The sequence below is a fragment of the Lolium perenne genome, chromosome 1 (genome assembly GCF_019359855.2).
Source record: "Lolium perenne isolate Kyuss_39 chromosome 1, Kyuss_2.0, whole genome shotgun sequence".
Lineage (NCBI taxonomy): Eukaryota > Viridiplantae > Streptophyta > Magnoliopsida > Poales > Poaceae > Lolium > Lolium perenne.
The window spans coordinates 85,810,593-85,832,262 of record NC_067244.2 but is presented as its reverse complement, the minus strand read 5'-3'; the positions used below and the strand labels follow the sequence as shown (position 1 = coordinate 85,832,262).

At 44.5% G+C, this 21,670-nt stretch overlaps 2 protein-coding genes across 4 annotated transcripts; both read right to left on the bottom strand.

Annotated features, from left to right (window-relative positions):
- Positions 1-1,765: 1,765 nt before the first annotated feature.
- Positions 1,766-14,242, bottom strand: LOC127304267 (calmodulin-binding transcription activator 3). 3 transcript variants are annotated; one of them, XM_051334961.2, is made up of 13 exons: positions 13,964-14,242; positions 10,404-10,523; positions 9,351-9,466; positions 9,131-9,219; positions 8,963-9,005; positions 7,511-7,658; positions 7,270-7,392; positions 6,861-7,189; positions 4,322-4,693; positions 3,532-4,226; positions 2,899-3,439; positions 2,205-2,549; positions 1,766-2,063 (listed from the first exon to the last, which is right to left on the bottom strand). In XM_051334961.2, the coding sequence occupies exons 1-13, from the start codon at positions 14,007-14,009 to the stop codon at positions 1,953-1,955; spliced, it is 3,078 nt and encodes a 1,025-aa protein (XP_051190921.1). In that variant the 5' UTR covers positions 14,010-14,242; the 3' UTR covers positions 1,766-1,952. The 3 variants fall into 3 exon arrangements, with proteins under 3 accessions (XP_051190921.1, XP_051190926.1, XP_051190932.1); XM_051334966.2 differs by having other exon boundaries at positions 7,270-7,389; XM_051334972.2 differs by lacking the exons at positions 8,963-9,005; positions 9,131-9,219; positions 9,351-9,466; positions 10,404-10,523; positions 13,964-14,242 and having other exon boundaries at positions 7,270-7,418; positions 7,511-7,650.
- Positions 14,243-18,180: 3,938 nt separating this feature from the next.
- LOC127304255 (uncharacterized) lies at positions 18,181-19,072 on the bottom strand. The gene is made up of 2 exons (XM_051334953.2): positions 18,789-19,072; positions 18,181-18,695 (listed from the first exon to the last, which is right to left on the bottom strand). The coding sequence occupies exons 1-2, from the start codon at positions 18,930-18,932 to the stop codon at positions 18,528-18,530; spliced, it is 312 nt and encodes a 103-aa protein (XP_051190913.1). The 5' UTR covers positions 18,933-19,072; the 3' UTR covers positions 18,181-18,527.
- Positions 19,073-21,670: the final 2,598 nt, after the last annotated feature.

The following is a 21,670-nucleotide window of genomic DNA, read 5'->3' as shown; positions in this document are numbered from 1 at the left end:
TCTTGTTTGCGCCTTGCTTGAATCATCTTCACTTCCAACAATCCTCTCGATAACATGGGGAAAATCGATGAACTGCAATCTTTACGAATTTTTTTCTTTCGAGCTTTCATGCCGGAAAAATCCTTCACTACAAGTTAAAAGAGAGAATAGTCAAACCCCGGTCCAATTTTAATCATAAGAAACACATTTCCATTGCTTTTATCTTACTTTTTATTTACAATACTATTTTAATTCGAAGATATAAAAATATTTCTCTTTCTTATTTGCACACAAAATCCCAAAACAAACAAACCTTTACCGCTTTTACTTAGTTTACTTCACTTGTTTAGTTTACTTTACTTTAGTTGCTACTTTATTTACTTTGACTTACACGAGCTTGACAACCACACGGTGGAGTTGGTGACACAAGGCTTTATTTTATTTTGTAGGATTGCTAGAAGAATAGAGGGAGATATAACTCTTTACTCCATTCTCCGAGAGTTTGGTATAACCCTCGAGTCATCTTTGTGGAAAAAATACTCTGCTGACACAACACTCTGCACTTGGAGTCCCAGCATCATCAAGTGGGCACGCCCCTGATCTTAGGACCATATGTGCCTCTAGGATAGGCAATGCAGAGTATGATCTAGGCTTGAATTACAGTTGTCAATGATGTTGGTTAATGGATAAGATTCATCCAATCGACCTAATAAATTCGTTCTAACATGAGAAGGAGGAAGATGAGAGGAGAAGAAAGGCTCGTGATGTAGGGGAGAAGACATCGCGGATCCCGTGCCGGAGACGAGTTGTGCAATAGACGAGGGCCACCGTCGGGTGCCAGAGTTCAAGGAATCAGCCTATGATGCAGAAATGTGACCCTGCCGCCGCCGGTGCCAAAAAATAATAATGGGATTTTTTTATCACTAGTGACGAGAGGTGACTAAATAGAGGGGATGAGATTGAGTTTTGCCGCAAAACCTAGGCTCCTGCCATCTCGCGCCTAGCTCCCGCGTACAAGCCGACTCCACTTTTTGCATGTTTAGGCTAGCCATAGTGCTATAATCATAGCTAGTATCATACATATTGGTCCTACAAAAATGATGATGTGGCAGCTAATTAAGGAGGAGAGAGAAGATTAGAATAACATAGGTGGATATTGTACCATAGCACATATCACGGGAAAATTTAATGCACAAATTTACATTGAGATTTCTTAAAAGCAATAAATATAGCATGGTTACTCTATGAATTTTCTCCTGCATTGCATTTCAAGCCATCGTCGGATTTGAATTGCAAGCACGTCGTCTGTTCAGGGACCTGGCTTGACTTAACTACTCCTGCATTGCATGTTATAGTTATCCCTAAGACCCTAACCTCTCTGATATGATGCAGCCTCATGATCATGGATTGACTAGCGAGGTGGTGTGAAGCATATAGCTCAACTCAAGTCTAACCGTAGATATGTTGCATTTTGGGCTCTCACTTTGCTCTTGTCTTCTCTCTCTAACCCAGCTTTAGAGTCGCTCTGCCCCTCTTTTCCGGGGGAGTTCTAGTCATTATCCCATAACAACGCGAGTAATTAAGTTAGTTAGAACAAAATGGAAGTATCAGTAGGAGACAAACCACGCTGCTATTGATCTTACAATATGCATCTCCCTCAAGATAAAGGTGCAAGCAACATTGGATCATCATTAGCCAACCAAAGGGAAAACAGACGCAAACTCCTAACATTGACTGAAAACCTACTCAAACTCCTCATGCAGCCTAGAATCCATGACTGCCTATGTTGAACTTTGTACATGAGTTCCATACGGTTAATAAGGTATCACTGTACATAAATAGCAACAAATAACAAAACAGAATTCAAATCCAAGATATCAGTACTTGGGTTGTCAGTATGTATCAATCATCAGCACTCTGGGACAAAAAGAAAAAAAAAAGGTGATTTACAAAGGCATCCACCAATTCGTACACTAGAAATAGCCAGGGGCAGGTGTACCATCATCCCACAGCTCCTTGAATTCACTCATGAAAGAGCTTTCGTCCATCTCTGCTGCGTCCTCGAGCATCTTTTCTTGAGTGGCCTGTCACACCAGCAGTTAAAAAATGGTACGAGTGTTGTATAAGCAGTGTATGCCTACCATTTGGATAGAACTGCCGAAATCAACAAAGTAAATGGTCCAATTTAGTTAAATATTGGAATATCTACGAAACCAGGGCAGTACCTGTGACTCTTGCATTTTTGATACAACAGTCAAAATCCTCTGGTACTGATCTCTTGCTTCCGGGTACTGAGCCATGGACTTGACTCTGGCAAGAGCTTTCTGCAGTCTGTCGTCAGTTTGCTTTCGTCCTTCTTGCAAGAAATCATAGTCATCCCCAGCAGGTTTATGCGTGACCAAATTGGTACTTGTTCCACCACTGCTGCTCTCCATTGCACCTTCGGAAGACCGAAACCCACGCAACCCAGCCCCTCTGCGCCTCCAGCGTAGTATAACTTTCTCCACTATCCCAACGGACCAAATTATCTTCCGATAATGCTTCCTCACTTGGTGGCCACGCACATGAGCCTATCCAGTAAAAAAGTTACAAAGTCAGGCATTTGATGACTGTTAGCAGCCAATGACTCATATTGGACAATTTTCTCGAAACACATGAAATTGATGGCATAATGAGCAGTTATAAAGCACAACAAAGCGACTGTCCCACTATGGGAGTATTCATTCTGATACCCCAGCCCATCCCAGAAGTTTTGCTATCTCTAGGCAATGCATCGAACTGCTGCTAGCCAGATGACATACAACACATGGACGACAAACTTCAATGTGTTCCAATTTGAAGAAAAAGTGAAGTACCGTGACTTTTGAGTATTATTCAAAACAAGAATATCTAGGGTTCTGACATATACAGTTGACTTACCTGGATCTTTACAATCCGCTGCCTAATAAGAAGAAACTCCTTTCTCCCCTTCCATCCCCTGTACTTATTTTGTATACGAGATGCAGCAGCATGCAGGGGATCAAGCTTCCCTGGTCTGGATGACTTGACAGACATGAGCGGAAGTGCACGCTCATCTGATATTCCACTTTTGTCATCCTCGTATTGAACGGCTTGCTTTCTTTGGAAGGATTGTATTCTATTAAATTGATATATCCGAGCAGCAGCTTGAGCAGCATTACGAACAGCACTTAAGGAATCTCCAATTGCAGGCTGAGAAGAACTTCTGTCAGTAACATCTCCAATGCCAGGTAGGCCAGATATTTCAGCCATATTGGCTTCCTTCAGGTTGAGGGCCTGAAGATGGCTAGTCAGAGAAGACTCTGCCAGGAAACCAGAAATTCCCCTGTGTCCATTAGCAGATGCCAGATCTGCTGGTGTGCTTCCAGGGAAATCGGGAGTTGGGTCTGTCAAAGCTCCAGGAGCTGCTCCCAGCGCAATAAGTGCGACAACAGTCCGCTCTCTGCATCGTTGGTCAAAGAATGTCACATAAAGTTCAGTAATCAAAACAGAAAGGTAAACACATGAACTGATGTCACTTCTTGAATTACTTACCTGCCGCAGAATGCAGCCCAATGGAGTGCAGTCCATCCATGGACATCTCTGAAATTGATGTTCACACCGGAGGTAACAGTTGGTCTAATAGCCCAGTCGTACCCAAGGGCAGCTGCTAGGTGAAGTACGCCCTGTCCCTCATCATCTACTACGCTTGGTCCCTTTCCACCATCACCTGCTTTATGAAGAAGCCATACATGCAGTTTTTCCTTGATCAAGTTTTCAGCAAACTGATCCTGCTGATCAATTGTAAGCAGCTCATTATCATCAGCAAGCTTTAATAACTCCGACCAATCATCATTGTTTTTCATCAGCAAACTTATCTTCTTACTCAAATCAATCATCTCCAGACTGGGGTTAGATAAAGTTGCTTGGTATGCGTCTTGCCTGAGGGACAATAGTTTATCAAGGCGTATCTGGAAATAAATTTTGTTTGTTGCACCATGTGGACTAGGAGCATCCATGTACTGAGAGTCACTTGGTCGAAATTCAAACTCACGTACTTCACTGCAGGCCAACCTGTTGGAACAGGTGATATAGAAAGGGACTCTACCAGGTTTGTGTGGAGGAGAATAACAACGTAGAGTCCCATCTGATGAAATCTCTGCTGGAACTTCAACTTCTCCAAACATACATGACCACTTGCATCTTTCAGTCACCTCGTTGGCATTTAATAATCTCCCACTAACTAAAACCTATATGGATGGAACACAAAAAAAAGGTGAAAAGACTTTCAAGCTTATGAAAAGGATGTAAGACAACATGTCTTACTACAGCTAATGTACTATACCTTAGTCTTTGAGACTGCATATGTCCAGCTTGGTGAAAAATCAACTATACTAAAGAGCTGGTCCTGTGAAAGCATTGGTGCCACAGTAAACTGATCCTGTGGCTCACGGCTTGATGCTTCGATGATACTATCTGCCTCTTCAGAGTTCCAGTACGCCCCAGAGCTAGACTGAATTTGGGAATCCTCCACATCAGGAAGCTCGTTGCTCATCCATCTTGTAAAACTGTCAGATTTCTTAAAGCTATCTTTTAGGATATCAGATAAATTGGATGATTTAGTCTTCAAAAAAGGGTGGCTGATGGCTGCCTCCCCATATCCATTATTTTGTGCAAAACTGTTCTCCATTGCAGAATCGCCAGTAGCACTGGAGGACTGAAATGCAACAGTTTTCGTTAGATAAATCACCAGTAGCACTAGGTAGCTAGGCACAGGCCGAGTACAATATTCTGACTATACAAAGCTATTACTGTATCAGCGTAAATAAATGAAATAGGAAACATGTACTCCCTCCATTCCTTAATATAAGACGTTTTGGCAAACTAAAATTTCCAAATAAGCCATGCAAATATCCATATATAAAGAGAAAGTAAGAATATTCAGCACTATGGCAGAATTAGCTTGAAGCAACCATGTGCATCTAACCACTGAATGTGCTCTCGATAGTCGATAGATATGCCCGTTTCAATAAAAAAGACTCCAACCAAATAATAGAAACATTTTGATAAAGATAACAGTGAATGTTTCTTTTCCATCTGTACCAATATCATAAGCACAAATTTAATTGGAAAACTTTTTATCTGGGACGTCAAAAATCTTTAATCATTTTCATGCTTTTCCGACCAATGGACGGTTGTGGATAAATATTAGACTTCCATCTGATCTCTCTTAAACTTATTGCCTCAAAACTATAATTATTGCCTCTTAGTTATTTTGCTATTTCAATTTGTATGCATGAAAATAGTTGCTTCTCATGCATAAAAAATTTGTACTTCATGTTCTATTTTCTTATTCAGGAAAAATATGCATGCTCGTCTTTTTGAGTTATACTAATTTTTTTGAAACAATGATCAATGAATATGTAGACTAAATTTTCTTGTACTAGTAATCCATGTTCGTATGGTCTTCTTTCAACTAAACTATATTCAATAAGGTGAAATACATCTAGAAGTAAGGAACTATAATTGTAAAACCTAGAGAACTATTTTTCATGCTTAATTTATGCTAATTGAAAGTGTTGTGCACATATAATGTCTCTATTATTGATTAAGGATTACACAATCATGCATTTCAGCAATAATTATTACTATGAAATTTATCATAAGCAAAAAAGAACACACACAGCTGGTAGGGCTGACGCCAATGGCGGACATTGTCACGTCAACTGGGCGAGGGTGTGTAGGCCGCTTCGGCTAGGGGGGCTGGGAATCCCAGATCTCGCACGCACGGCCATCAGCCTCAGGGTGCGTTGGATCTGGAGGATGCACACCGACCCCCTGCGACCTTGGCGTGGGTTGGACATGCATTTCTCGAGGACGGAGCTGGATGTCTTTGCGGCCTCTACCTACATGGAAGTTGGTAACGGGGAATCCGCCCTGTTCTGGGAGGACAGATGGCTGGACGGCAGGTCCATCAAAGAGATGGCGCCGGAGGTATACGCGTTGGTTCCAAAGCGCCGACGGAAGGCGCGCACGGTCCATGAAGCGCTGGTTGATCGCACCTGGATCCCCGATATTGTAGGTGCACCGAGCGCCCTGGCACTGTGGCAGTATGTCCAGTTGTGGGGTAGACTCAGGGACATTCAACTATCTGGGGACCCGGACAGGTTGGTTTGGCGGTGGACGACGGATGGACAGTATTCAGCTGGATCCTGCTATGATACCCTTTTCGAGGGGTCAATCATCTCAGGGTCTTGGAAGCTCAACTGGAAATCCTGGGCGCCACCTAGGGTGAAGTTCTTTATCTGGCTGGCCTGTCTTGACAGGTGCTGGACGGGTGAGAGGTTGGCACGGCGGGGGCTGCCGCATGCGCCGAGATGCCCGTTATGTGATCAATCTGCTGAAACCATGAGGCACCTCCTTACAGGATGTTCCTTCTCTAGGACGGTGTGGTTTGAGGTTCTGTCGTGGATCCGATCCACCTCAGGCCCACCCACGGCTGAGGGTGACTTCGCGGAGTGGTGGTCGCTTGTGGTGCGGACTACCCCTCGCCAGCTGCGCAAGGGCACTTCGTCGGTTATCATGCTCACGGCATGGTGGATTTGGAAGCATCGGAACGCGGCGGTCTTCAACAATGCGCGGCCTTCGGTGACATCCTTGTTCAACGACATCGCTGCTGACGCGCGGCTTTGGGCGGACGCGGGAGCCCGGGGTGTGCGCCAGTTACTCCCCTAGTCTAGGGTTTTTCCTTTTTCTTGGGTCGAGTTGTACGGCGTGGTGTGTCCGTCCTCGGACTTGTACATAAACTCTTCTTTATCTATCAATGCATCGAAACACAAGTCTTTTGCGTTTTCGCGAAAAAAAAAAACACACACACAGCATACCTGCCAGAATGATTCTCCGTCAGCACGTGCAGCACTAATATCATTGAGACTAAGTCCATCCGAATATACTTCATCAAATGTCAAATACTCTACTGCTGGGCCTTCTGCAGAAATGCCAAGCTCAGGAGGAACAGGAGGTTGCAGATGTGGCATAAATCCTCTATTCGATTTCATAACCTCATTCCATGATGAAAGATCATTGTGACTTTCATGGCTATTCGGTATAAATCCAGCTCTTGAATCACTCAGAAGAACAGAGAAACTATCTTGACTGCCAGAATACATATTTGTATTGTTCACCATAGCATGCTGCAGTACTGGATAAGTACCTGAAAATTGTAACAACGAAATGGATTAAGTCAACTGCACTTAGGTATGAAATATGAAGACTGATTCTGGTGTTTATTACCTATAGATGAAGCAGGACCATAAGAGCTGAAAATAGGAGGATGAATCACTGGTCCAACTCCATTTTGATGCTGCTGCATCTGAGTGAAAGAGTTGTATCCGGCTCCTCCTGAATAAATATCTGCTGCACCGAATTTTGCTTTAGATACGCTGTGCATAGAATATGTATCAGTGAAACTATTTTAGTGGTGTAATATTTCCATTGTCATTACACATAACAGAAGATAGCCAAACATCTCTACCTGATTCCGCTTCTTCATATTCAGAGGCATGTCCACTGAGTGAGCTTTCACCCTCAATAGTTTGAGAAGGTAACTGACTTAATGGACTATCCACACCAGCTGCTTGAAGCATGTCATTATCCCCCCTAGCTCGAGATGACTTACCACCCTGAAGATCATATTCACAGAGATACAACGGAAATTTAATCTATTTCTTCCAAGAGCAACGCAGAACCAAACCAACTCTTCGGAGTAAAGCGGACCCCGCAACTTTCTCAGAATGTGAAATGAGAACAATTATTTGAACCAAACAAGAGATTATATGAAAATGAAGTTGTATATACAAATCAGTAAATATATAGCACTATTCCGTGTTTCCAAAATCAGTTTCAACTTGCAACAGGTATTGCATTTCACTAGCTAGATTAGTACAGCTGCTATAACAGAATACATTCTCTTGAATCTTCCTCCAATAACCCTTACTATAATTATTTAACGATAGCATCTGATGAAGCCACCGAATTAAGGGTTCGACAATTTACATAGTGCCATGTTGTACCGAGTTAAAATGTTTTTCCAGTTTTGAATACCAAATGTAGCTTTTCTGGATTACAATTCAAGCCAAACTCCTCTAACTCCCAACTCTTAGTGGTGGGTCTCAAAAGATTTGTTTTCTGGAATGTGAAATCATTCTAAATAATGTGATACACTAACATGTGGAAATTGCCATACTTACTGAAACAGCATCAAACGAAATATTTTTAACACAATAACAACTGCCACCAAAGTATAATGAAGGCCTCAATCTCACAACATATTTGGATTGTTACAGAATGTAAGAATTGCCTAGCCCTTTCCATCAGTTCGGACTTTTAGTTGCGTTGCTTTGTGCATGAAACTTGACATGGTATCAGAACCTGGGGTATTGGGTTCAATCTCAGCCTTCACAATTTAATGGTAGCCCCCTTTCTGTCCACGTATAGGCCTTTTGAAGCATACCTGAGATTTCTCTATGCACGTGTTGGCCTCCCCGAGTCACACGTGAGAGGGGGTGTTACGGTATGTGTGGATTGCCTAGCCCTTTCCGTCAGTTCGGACTTTTGGTTTCATTGGCTAGTGCATGAAACTTGACATGGATAACAGTGTGTTCCGTGATGAGGGAACTAATGTCGGGCTCCCAGTGTACTTAAACATTGAGTAATTCGTAATAAAAATTATAAAACTCACATGGCTTTCTAGACATAACATTTTAGCCAGGTCTGTACCACTGCCAATATTTGAAACAAGTAAACCTGAACAACATGATATAAGCATATGCCAGACAAGCAAAAAACAAACATAATCGATAATATTAGAATCCTAACAAGAAGCAATGGTACTCTTGCATAAAGGTAAATGATGAAAAACACAAATGCATGGCAGATATGGAGTTACCCAACTACCCAAGTTAAAAAGATGATGTTTTGGTATTACCTTGGTCTCAAGATAATGTACGAGGACAATGTGCATGAAATCCCTGCAAAATCAAATAAGAGGATATTATGGTCTAAAAACCTGCAATTGTGTATTACTCCTCTGCGCATGTGCAAAAAATAGAACTACGTAAGCAACATGCAAGTTGTCCAATGGGAATCCACTTACTCTTCCAACATCCAGTACGTCCTCCTTTGGAAATTCCCATTGTCTTCCCCATGCGCATAATAGCAGTGGAGCACATCAATACTTCCAGACTGATTAACAGACTATAGTCAGTTTTATTCTAGACAACAACAAAAACCTCAACAAGCATAAAAAATCTCACGGAAAATATTGGGTGATCATTGAAAGACGATAACTATGTAGATGTTCCACAATAGCTTACTTTCAATCTTTCATGGGCTTCTTTGACAGTCTTTCCATCTTTTTTCTTCCTCCAATTATGAGCATCCTTCCTGAAGTATCTCAATACTTTCCGATCAAACAGAAAAAGTGAGCCACCTAGGCAAGATGAAGAATGTCAGTTGCTAAGAGCTAAAGCATTGTGGCTGCGGATATATTGAGGCGCTACATCAACCTAAGCATATCAGAAATGATTAAATGGGTTATGTTGCGATACAGATGGTCTGCTCAATGGAAGGTAAGTAAAAGAAATTAATATGCAACTAAGAGTTGAATAGTGTGCAATACTGCAGCGATTCATGGAAGAAAAGAAGCATGACTAGAGCAGTTGAAAGTTTGGCCAAAGCAAAAGAACATAACATCTTCTAGCAAACAATTGTGCTATGGTGCCAGATAAATGCAAACTGACAAATGTTTAACATAAAGAGCTCGGTTTAACATATCATGTTTTAGTTATATTTAGAGCACATACAAGTTCCCACTGAAATACAGTTGCTTAGTACAAAGGGCAATAGCAAACTAGTCTAAATGAAAATCAGCGATTGAAGTTCATTTCGGTTTTATTTGGCACTGCAGTGGAGTATGACATTCCCGTTTAATTGGCGATCTTTTACACTTATTCCTGTTGGAGATCTGCTTTTGGTGTAAGTAAAAGCAAAGGAGATTATGTCCTCCTAACGAGAAAACAGAAGATATACATTCAATGATATTGTACTTAGTGTTTTCACTTTGGTGCACTTTAGGAGATACAGCCTGGTTTCATAAACAGGGCACTAACTTTTACATAGCTGCTTTTCCGCAGTAGCTTACAAAATTTGTTCAGTAAAGCATAGTTCAGGAACCACAATGACTTTTCCAGTTGTACGAAAAAGGGAACGTCCATATGTTAAAACAATCAGAACTATGGAGATTCTGAGTAAAAAATATAATTTTATAAAATACTATTGTTATCATGATTCCCCAATTAAACTTACCTCTATCTTTCATAGTACAATAAATTGCAGCAGTGTTTGATAGAGCAGAGATATGTCCTTACTTGGAGGCATATTTGGTGGTTCTGGTGCGATACGGAAATTTCTGTAGTTTTTAAGTATTTCACAAATTTCAGTAGGGCGCAGCCATCTTTGTTGTGCCTCCTTCAGTATCTGCTCAATATCTGTTCATAGATAATACAAAACAGTTAAGTACCGCAGCATAGTTGCAACCAAGACTCTTGAACATTAATGAAACTGTCAATACATCTATTTCATGTCATCACAAAAATGTGTAGTATGTTCAGTTTATAATTGAGTATTGTTTTCATATTTGAACTTCCAAGAGGACCACAACGCTAAAAGCCTATTCACCACTAGCTGTGAATCTTGTTCTTCTTATGACCTGATTTCAAAACGAAGCAGATAGGACTTCATCACACAATATGAAACCTAAGAACCAAATTGCATAACTATCTTAACTCTTCAAACAAGTTAACAAATGAGCACCCCTGCAACATCTCCGAGGATTGACGAATACCAATTTCCTACCAATAGATCACACACCTAATAACGTCAAACATCGAGATACAGAGCACCCGCAACCAAAAGCTTGTTATTAAAAAGATAGCAGATGGTTCAGCCTTACCACTCAAAATCAATGCTAAAGGAACTGACATAAGATCACAGGAACATTTCAAGTAGAAAAACAGAAAGGTTCCGCTGACAAGAACGTCCACCACGTTTTTTTGTGTGAATGTGGACCTCTCAACGTTGGTACAGAGCATATTCGTCTAGAAAGCATAGACACTGCCGGGGACACCAAAATGGAAGTGAATCGGAAGTCTACGGTGTTCCAACTCGCTTCAATCAGCGAACCGTTTTTGCCCCTCCTCTCTCTCAGGCGGGCGGGCGGCCAGATCCCATCTCCACCGGTGGGAGCTTTGGGCCCCTCTCCCTCCGCTTGCCGCTCCGGCGGCAGGAGGGGGAGGGGACCTCGTTCCTCCGTTCTGTAGTTAGGGCTTGTCTGTTGTGGTGCGTCGTTGGGGTGGTGGGAGCGGCGCCCGGGCAAATAAATCTGCCTCGAATCCACTCCCACACCGGCGGTGACCTTCACGGCGGCGTCTCGGAGTTGTTGGCAACATGTGCTTGTCGATCTTTTAGGTCAGCAGCTTGGTATTCTTGCCGCTCTTCAGATCTGGCAAGATCTGTTTCTCGACGTGTCGCTGGCGTTTGTCGTTGTCCACGATGGCGCGGGGACTAGGGCGAGGTGGATGCTCTGGTGCAAGGATACTGGTCCGGAGGTGGTGGATTTACCGTTATTCCTCGACTTCGTCGATGGGATGCGGCAGATCTTGGTCCAAGATAGCACGGGGACGTCCCCCGGTCGACGTGCCACGGCGACATGTGCCTCGCTGCTTGCAGCTGGCCTGTTCATCGACTCACAAAGCCTCATTGGATCTGGCACTGGTGGAGGCTCAGCGTCCCTTCCAACGCGCGTCTAGGCGGCGTTGGGTTTTGGCGGCGGCCGCTGGCTTCGACGAGTGCAGGAAACCCTAGGCATAGTTTTGTATATTTCTATCCTTTAGGGTTTTTTCTGCAAAGTTTCCATGACAACTGTTTCCTCCTGGTCTGTCTGGTTGTTTCCATGTTTGTTTACTCATCTAACTTGATTTTCTATTAATGAAATACGTGGTTACTCTCAAAAAGAAAAATGGAAGTGAGCCAACAACCAAAAGGAACATTAGCACACACAAGTGCAGAAGTGCAGACCACCATGATCTCTCGTCCTAACACAAACAACCCTCCCAACCCAAACCTTACTCGAGCTGACTTGGTTGATATGCAAGTCAAAACCTTATAACGCAAGAATTCTGTTTATACAGCAAACTCATGCACCTCCAACTTTCAATGGCACGCACAACACCAAAATCGAGCGCCAGTCCTCCAAACCAAAATTCTCCCAGAACCACGTAGTATTCACTACAATATCATAGTTCCATCCAGGAATCTCAACAGCCATGAAAGAACCTCGGAAGAGTCCGAGATTGCACGAACCAACTATCGCACACGTACCAAACAACAAGGCACCATGCCGCCGCCTTTTAATAAGGAAAATGATTGTAATCAGCCGGGGGCTGCGCTCGCTCGCAACCTCCGGACGCGCGAGCGTTGGATCCTCTTCATCCTACGGACGGACGTCACTCTCCCAGGCCCACCAAACAACCACCCAACGCACCGTCCACAGAAAAAAGTCGCCTTATCCGCTCGACTCACTGCACCGCTCGCGACTTGGGTGGATCGGCCGTGCTCCCCCCACCCCCGCATGGCCGGTCGCCACCGATCCCGGCGTCGCGCCCGCGGCGCCCTCGTCGCCGGCCGACTCCCCGCTGCTCTTGTGCCCTCGTCAGTTCCACACCAAGCCCCTGCTCGCAACCGCCGGCTCCCCGGGGCCTCCTCCACCTGCAGCCGCCGCGCCCTCGTCGTCGCCCGTCTCCCACGACGACGGGATGGACCGGCGGCGGGACGACGACGGGCTGGACCGGCGGCGCGACGACGACGGGCTAGGCCGACGGCGGGCACAGAGCGAGGTGGTCGAGCGGGAGGAGGAGGCTGCGGCGTGCCTCCCGGCGAGCGCAGAGCGAACAGGGTGCATCCCGGCGCGAGAGGCAACCTCATCGATGGGCAGTGGAGCGCGGCCTGAAGCGAAGCTAGCAGTAGCGGCGGTGGCGGCGGGGAAGTGCGTTCGTGTGTGCTGAGCCAGAGGAGAGGATAGGATGGATTGGCTTTTTTTTCTACCTCAAAGTGCTACGCAGCCACGATTCTACAATAGTATATTTTTTTGCTACAATTATTAAAACGTTTTGCTACTTTTGGTACAAAATTATGCTACGATTTTCCGACGAGTTTGGGTTTGCTACGATTTTCCGGCGGAGGGTGGATTTTTGCTACCATAGGCATACGGTGTTGCTACTAGCAGCTTGTGGCGTTGCTTTCCTTGATGGACGGAGTTGCTACAACCTCGGACGGGGTTGCTGCCGGCTGCAGGCGATGTCTCCGTTGATATTTTAGAGGATTTGTAACATATGAATAAAAAAATTTGCTACAATTTATTTTGCGGTTTTGCTACATCTGGGTAATATGTTTGCTACGTGGTCTCCGACGAGGTCTCCGGCGAGCCCAGCCTTTTTATTTTATTTTCTGAACGAACCGTTTTTTGCTTCAGTCATTTGCTGCCGGGGGTGATTTTTTGCTGCCGGAGATGCTTTTTTGCTACATGCAAATCTAACCGTCAAAATGGTTGATCCGACGGCTGGGGACCCGGGGGCTGGGGAATCAGATCCCCCGGGGGACGCCCAGCAGTTTCCTTTTAATAACCACCAAAAAATCCCAATAACTCCACCTCGGACATAAATAAATAAATAAACCAGAAATGCGTCGGCCTAAAAGTGAACCACGCACGCGCTCTTCCTCCCAACTCCCAACAACCCTACTCGAGTGAACCACGACCGCGCGTTGACCGGAACCAGCGCTCCCAGCGAGATCGGATCGAACCAAACAGAGCCAAGTGCCAAGGAACCCGCGGAGCCAGGGGTGGATGGAACAAGGAAGAGGGCCCGCTCACCTAGCTGCGGCACGACCGCGAAGCGGCGCGCCTCCGGTGCCGCCATGGGGGATCAACGCCGTGTCCGGCTCCGGCGGCAGCGCATCCACTTGGCTCGGAGCGGAGGAGGAATCCTTGCGTGTCGGGTTCGAGCCGAGCGAGGAGGGGTTTTGGGGGGATTTCTGCGGAATTTTTGGGGAGACTGGAGAAGCGAGGATGTTTTTTTACTCCCGGGTTTAGCTTAGCTTAGCTTTGACGTGTGGAGTGTGAGACTAGTGGGAGAGTGGAGAGAGACAGAGGAGGTTGGTGATGCTGACGGCCGATTAGTACAAGGCAAATGACTGTCCTACCCTGCGTTAACAAAGGCCTGGACGGACCTTTTTGCCCTGTGCTGAGCGTGAGCCGTGAGCAGTAGGCGGGACGGAAGCTTCGCAGCAAATTGGATAATTTTCGTTTTTTTTAAATTCGCTTGTACTCCCTCCATTTCAGAAGACGTTCTTGTTTTTCGTGCTTTTTTTTGTTTGATCAAGAATTACTTTAATTATATAAAAATTGTTCGTATGAAATTAACATCATTAGAAAGTGCTTTTCAATACGAATCCAATGATACTAATTACATATAACATAATCAAGATTTTTTCGCTCAAGTTTAATGGTTAAAGTTTATCTCGGAATACCTGTGCGTCTTATTCTCTAAAATGGAGGTAATATAACTCTTCTTTCTAATCAATAAATTTAGCAGCTCTTCTCATAAAACTCTGAAAAAAAGTTTCACGGGGAAAACACGGGAAGACGTGGGCAGCCCTCGCACGCACCGTACTTCCAGTTCCATGCCGCAGCATATGGACGCACATTAACCATGAACATTACGCCATTACGCCACTTCTATCACTTTGCAAACCAATTATACAAAAGTTTCTGCTATGTATCTGCTTCAACGCAATAATGGCAATTTGCGCAGGGTAACATAATCATGACTGAAAAATCACGGCGAAATGGGCAAGCACAGCTAGGCTGCGATGGGCTCTGAGCCTACCCTCCATTTTTACGATGACATCCTAAAAAAGTTGTGCCTAAACCATGGTTAATGATCAAAGCTCAAAATTTTGTTAGTTAGAGAGGGAAATAAGTTCAAAAAGAAGCTGATCTGATTGCCTCACAAATTATATTTATCATTGTGTGATAAATATTATTATCTAATAGAGTACACGAAGTTGCCATCAAATTTTTGTGTCCAGAGCATGCGTGGCCTGGAGAGCAGCGCTGAGCTATCGGCGCTTCACGACACACACTCTTGCCCATACCGCAAAATTTGATTTAGAACACTTCATATGGAATTTTCTAAATTCAAAATGATTTTAAATATGCATTTTAACACAACAGTAAAAATATGATGAAAATAGTTTCAGTTTCAAAATTCTACCACAGGCATACTAGTGGATGGGGAATTTCAATATGAGTCATTTGGTATTGGTTTAATGTTAAACGCATTTACTGAATTTAAATCATGTCAAAAACACCATAAACACTCATTAAAATTTGAATATCTGTAAGTTTTGCAAAAGTGCAAACCAGCAGTACCAAAGTGGTCTACTCCTTTTTCTGAATCCAACGGTATATTATTTGCTAAATTTGGGCCTGTAGATATTTTTATATTGATTTTACAATGTTACAATAATTTCTGTCTGATTTTTTGCTACGGGCCGGCCGCACGGGCGCGTCACGTGACCACTGATGGCGCCACGTCACCAACATAACGGCCGTCCTGACGGAAAGACTTACGAGACACGATTCTGCAACTTCGTGACCAATACTTGCCATTTTCCCAGCTCGTGACTAATACGCTCATCGATGGCAACTTCCCGAAGCGTTTTACTCTATCTAATACCATCATCCCAAATTATAAGACGTTTTGGTAGGCTATTTTAGCTTACCAAATCATCATATTATAATTTGGAAACATAGGAGTAGTTGATAAGAGATTGTTTTGTTAAAACTAAGTTGAACCTGTGGCATCATGTTTGTTGAATATCTCAACTTTAGCAAATGGACATGTGGGGCAAAGATACACGACCTTTCTCTATAGAACTAACTTACTGGGGTTGCTTCAATTATTGCAAACTCCACGGTGTTAAATGGTATGAACCTATGTCCATGATTATTTAGGATATCCTCCATTTTCATCATAGATTCGCCACTGCGGGGGATTATCAACCGGTCTCCAGCCGTCGGATCTGGTTCAGTAAAGAAATCTGGAGCGTCTGATCAGTGCATCAAAAAAAAAAACAAGGGCAACATTTTTTATGTGCATGTAGCATCGTCTTGCAACAATTTTTCCCGGATCTGAAAAACTTCTGACGTGCTATCCTGCAGGGTTCTTTTGCTGAGTCAAGCCTCGTGGAAAAACTCTTAATGTTGCCGAGTTTCGACATGTTTTTATGGTGTAACCAAACAACTAACCCTGCAGGGTGAAGAGGGATGCCATTGCTATCGTACAATCCTGTTTATGCATTGTTTTAATCCTGTGATAAGAGGAAATTAATGTATATGTGGGAACAATAGTACCCATCATATTCTTAACGCACATCTCTAGAATGAAAGTTGTATTTGCTTCATTTCGAACTAATTTTTAGCCAGTGTCCTGGACATATTCTTATTACCTGGTTTTAGTCATGCTTAGTTTGTGCCAAAAGCTAAAGCGGAATTTAAGCAATGCCCAGATCTCAACATCAAATACTTTGGAGTAGATATATTGGGATTGCAGGCATGCCAATAGCTAGAAGGCTTGCTAAAACTGCCAAAGTGTGGGTAGTGCACTTCAACACCAAATGGTAGGGACATAACCATGATAGATACATAATCAATTAAACAGGACAAAAACCAAACATGCCTGATTACTATTACGGCACATTCTGGCTCTAACCAGGTCAGCACCACACCTCTGCATACTGCAGGCGTACTGCTAACTGTATTTTCTATTTTAACCTATCTCACCATACCAACGAAAATGACTATACTATATGATCATTCACAAGAATATGTATGCATCTGATCTTGTCACTGACAAGTAGTATCAAACATGTCAGAGACCGGGTGCCATTCAGGCCTACTACAGTTCGGGCATTGTTTAGTCTGCAGATGAAACAACTTGCAGGTTGTGCTCAACTCAAAGCAGCAACACAAGATATCATCCAGATGAACAAAGTCTGAACTCCAAAGGATCATAGATAGTGCAGAGTGCACCTAAAGGTCTTAGGACATTATATGATGCGGCAAAAATGCAAATTGCAACTTGTTTCAGGCAAACACATGTTGGAATCAAATTAAAGTTCCAGAACTCATTTTATTTCTTGGACATAAGGAAACTGTATATTACAGATCAATTTGGGTTTATAAGAGAAAGCTCAGTAAAATATGAAAAATGCAATACAGTATAGTCTGGTTACTAGTAGTAATTTTCCCTGAGTTCTGTATTTCTGGGCATAACTAAAGCAACAAACAAGCCCTGACAAGCCAAACTAGTAGTAAAACGCAGAGGAAAACACAGCAAATAATTTGGAAACAAATAACTGCAATACTGGCAGAACATCAAATTGTTTACCTAGTTCATGTACAGCTGGACTGAGCCGAATGAGCAGTCGGGGGTAATTCTGAGCTCATATCACATCCTAAGCACTGAAACTTATCTTTTCTAGCTGTTATGGGGGCATACGAGAACTTATTTTGCTGAAGAAAAGCATATGAGAAGTTATGGCGTATCTATGCTCTCAAACACTCATCTGTTTCTAAAGAAGATCATGCAACGGAGAAAAGGGAATGGCCGGTCCTGATGAGGATGCTGGTGCAATGTACTCCAGAGAAATTCATAGGATAAAAACTGCCACAGGGCAGACTCTAGTTTTCAGAGCAATCCATGCGAGTTCAATGCCTCCATGTTTCAGTTCAAAGAAGAATCATATACTGGCAACTTCACAATTTCACAATCTATGATTCATGGAAATAACGCTGCAAGGGATATATCCGTGCATTATTTCTGCATGCATCAATAAAAACAGCAAATGGATGTAACTGAAGGAGACAGCCATCGTCTCTTACGGCATGTCTTCATGTTTCACTTCAAAGCAAAATCATATACTAGCAACTTCACAATTTCACAATCTATGATTCATGGCAATAACGCTGCAAGGGATATATCCGTGCATTATTTCTGCATATGCATCAATCAGAAAGAGCAAATTGATGTAACTGAATGAGACAGCCATCGTCTCTTACGGCATGATTTGGTTTCATTCCTAATTACCACTACAACGAGGCCTTGCTTTGTACAGACATCTACAGACGAGCAAGCATTTGATCGAACACGTAACGCACATCTATGGATCCCACCAAAACTGATGGATGAGCAGGCCCAAAACACAATTCCCGTACCTGTTCCCTTCTCGATTGAAAAGCAATACAACAGCGGCAACTTACGGAGTCCATGAAGGGGAAGTTAAACACAGCGTCACTGGATTTTGTCGCCGCATAACCTCACGACGTCGGCAATTGGCACGCGGATCAAGCGATCCCTTACGCGCGCCGCCGCCTACACGGCCGCTGCCGCTAGTAGAAGCGCGACGAAGAGGAGGATGAGTGGGGCCAGAGCGATGACGAGGAGAAGCTCGGTAGCGGATGTTCGCGTGTTTCCGGTGGCCTCGCGCCGTGCGGCCGCGAGGTCGACGTCGATGAGGCGCGCGTTCCGGAGCTCGAACTCCTGCGAGGACGGGAAGCGCATCGGTAAGACGCGTCCGAGCAAAGCATTGCGCAGAGTACGCGAAAACGGAGGAGGGGCGGAGATCCGGGTTACCACGGAGGAGGAGGAGGAGGAACTCCGGCGGCTCGTCGTCGGGCGTGGTGGGTGGCGGAGGGAGGAGAGGAGGAGCGACGCCTTGGAGCAGCGCAGCGCGAGGAGGAGCTGGTCGGGCCTCGGCTTCTGCTCGTCTGTCTCCATGTCTCCGTGCGGGAGGCTTCTCGAAGCTTCCAGAGTGTTCCTACCCGAGTGGCTGTTTCCGCTCTCTGAATCTCTGGCGGATTGGGATTGGGGAGGAATGACGGAGGCGTTGGCTTGTTTGCTGATTTTGATTGGAGAGTTTTGGGGGGACAGCTTTATATGGCGTTTGGCATGGAAGAAGGGCGAGATTTGAAATTGCGAGAACGGCGTGGCCCGCACGCGCTAGGTAGGACCGTAGGAGTAGGCAACCTAGTCTAGACCTGGCCACTGGCATGGGCAGCCCGGCCCGGTCCGAAAATCTTGGGTTGGGCCGGGCCAGCCTTGCTTGTTGCCCTGGGCTTGGGCCTGATTTTTGAGCTCAATGTTACGGCGGGGTTGGGTTTACATTTTGTGTGATTTAGGCAAGGGTTGGGCCTTTGCGGGGCAGGTGCTAGTCCGATTTATAGGCTCGATAGTTAGATGGGGTCGGGCTCGGGCCTAACTTTTTTTCCATAGGCCTTTTCTATGTCTGGTCCAAGTTTTGCCCATTGTAATCTAGTCATACAACATTTTTAAGTTCTACGAGACGTGAGAGTACCCCATCGATGCATAAATGCATTATATTGTATGTTCTTTGTGGTTCATTATGTCATATTCTAGCATAATTCAATCATATAAGTGGTCACAATCATGATTTAGAATGATTTTCGAGATTTTCCTAAAAGATCCTTTTTATTTGGGCACAAAAACCATGTTTTTGTATTTTGACTTTCACAGACCTTCGTGAACTTTAAAGGACATGAGATTTTTCGTGCGAAAGTTTTTATGCAAAATGAAAACATGTAGCACTTGGGCCTAAAGCAGAGGTAAGTCCAAGACAAAGCCCACCATGTGACCTCATACCTAGCCAAATGAGTAGGGCCTACTCCCCTCTCGTGGCTCCTACGTCGTCAATCGTTGGGTCCCTACACTCGTCTTGACCTAAGTGCGCCTATATATGTGGTTGTCTTCGCGATCGCGAAGGAAGGTGTAACAACCCAACTTTTGTGCATTGGTTTAAAATTTTGGAATGCAAATTTTTGGGCCAACAAAAACTTTTTCCGTCTTTAACTCTTGGCATGCATAGTTGATCTTGCCATTGATTGTAGAGTATGTATGTTTGTTGCTTGCGAAAATCTCCACTTGTGTGTAAAACCCTAAAACCCTTTTCACATGTGACTCCTTTCTTCATTCTGGTTTATCTAAATAAACCATGCCAAACACCCTAGAGCAAGTAATCACATTTCATGTGATCATGATCTTCCAAGATCATGAATCTCTCAAAATTCCTTCCACCCTTTCTTTTCATCTTTTCTTCCATTGATAATCTGAAAAATTTCTCAGCCTTGTGCTAATGATCTCATCCCATTATCCATCCTTGCATTGACCATTACCACTTGAGGTTGGCTTTGCCTAAAAATCTGAAACTTGGTTTAGGTTGAGAAATGGTCACATAGACCATGCCCTAGTAAAAAAATGTCTACTCCTTATTTTCTTTTCTCAAAATTCTTTCCCTCATTTTTTTCCTTACTCTCTTCACCTATGCACCCGGTGAGCCATTTAGGCTTGCAAATTAAAAGTGGCCGGCCATGCTCTCATCCCTTCCCATGTCTCTCACTCTTTTTCTATTATCATCACCATTACACCCTCACATGATCTCTCTCTCACATGCATCTCTGATCGACATGCACAATCTTTGACCATTTCTTTTTTTGTCCAATCTTGCTTTGGAAGGAGGAGAACCGGCCATGCCATTTCTCTCTCTCTCTCTTCCCCTATACTAACATATTCACCACCATACCATCACCTGCATCTCTTCATGATCGATCTGCACTAACCCTGGACAAATCCCTTGATCATCTTTGCATGGCCTTTCCATCGTCTGAGTAAGAGAGAAGGAAGCCGGGGCTGGGTGAGCACATGCAGCCGATGTGCATGCTTCCACCCATGCCAGGACAAGTCCTGGACACATGCACGTCCGACACCACCTCACTGCCCTCCTCCTACCCTACCTAGCTCCCTAGCTCCCTCCCTTGTCCCCTCCATCTTTTGGACACACCCATGGAAATGGCCGGTACACCACACTCGTTTTGTTGCTGCTCACGCTCACGGGGCCAGTGACCACGACGACTCCCTGCACGCCTCTCTCTCGCTCTGTGGCACGCTCTGGACGCTCCCTCGAACCAAACAGCCCCGCAGACCACCAACCAATGTCGTGCACGCCGCGGTGACCACGACCACGTCGACTACCTCACGCCCTCACTCTGGTAGCTCCCGCCGTCAGCTACACTCGCCACAGCACGCCACCACCTCGGAGACTGATACGTCCAAAACGTATCTACTTTCCCGAACACTTTTGCTATTGTTTTGCCTCTAATTTGTGTATTTTGGATACAACTAACACGGACTAACGCTGTTTTCAGCAGAACTGTTCTGGTGTCTCGTTTTTGTGCAGAAATCCAACTTTCAGGAAAATCCTCGGAATTTATGCAGAAGGCCCTATTTTCCCAGAATACTGACGGAGCCAGAAGGACAAATCAGGTGGAGGCCCGAGGGCCCCACACCATAGGGCGGCGCGGCCCAGGGGGGGCACGCGCGGCCATGTGGTGTGGCCCCCTCGGCCGGCCTCCGATGCCCTCCTTCGGACTATATATTGCCTTCGACCTAAAAACGCACGGAGAGAAGTCGAAGTCGCCAGAAAGCCTCCAGAACGCTGCCAC

Bases quoted from the DNA above. Each gene is read 5' to 3' on its own strand.
- LOC127304267 (XM_051334961.2), bottom strand. From the start codon at position 14,009: ATGGCGGCACCGGAGGCGCGCCGCTTCGCGGTCGTGCCGCAGCTAG. The intron at 9,467-10,403 runs GTAAGGACATAT...CATCTTGCCTAG, and splicing joins ACCACCAAATATGCCTCCAA to GTGGCTCACTTTTTCTGTTT. The intron at 4,694-6,860 runs GTATGCTGTGTG...GTTGCATTTCAG, and splicing joins ACGGAGAATCATTCTGGCAG to TCCTCCAGTGCTACTGGCGA.
- LOC127304255 (XM_051334953.2), bottom strand. From the start codon at position 18,932: ATGGAGACAGACGAGCAGAAGCCGAGGCCCGACCAGCTCCTCCTCGCG. The intron at 18,696-18,788 runs GTAACCCGGATC...CCGTCCTCGCAG, and splicing joins CCTCCTCCTCCTCCTCCGTG to GAGTTCGAGCTCCGGAACGC.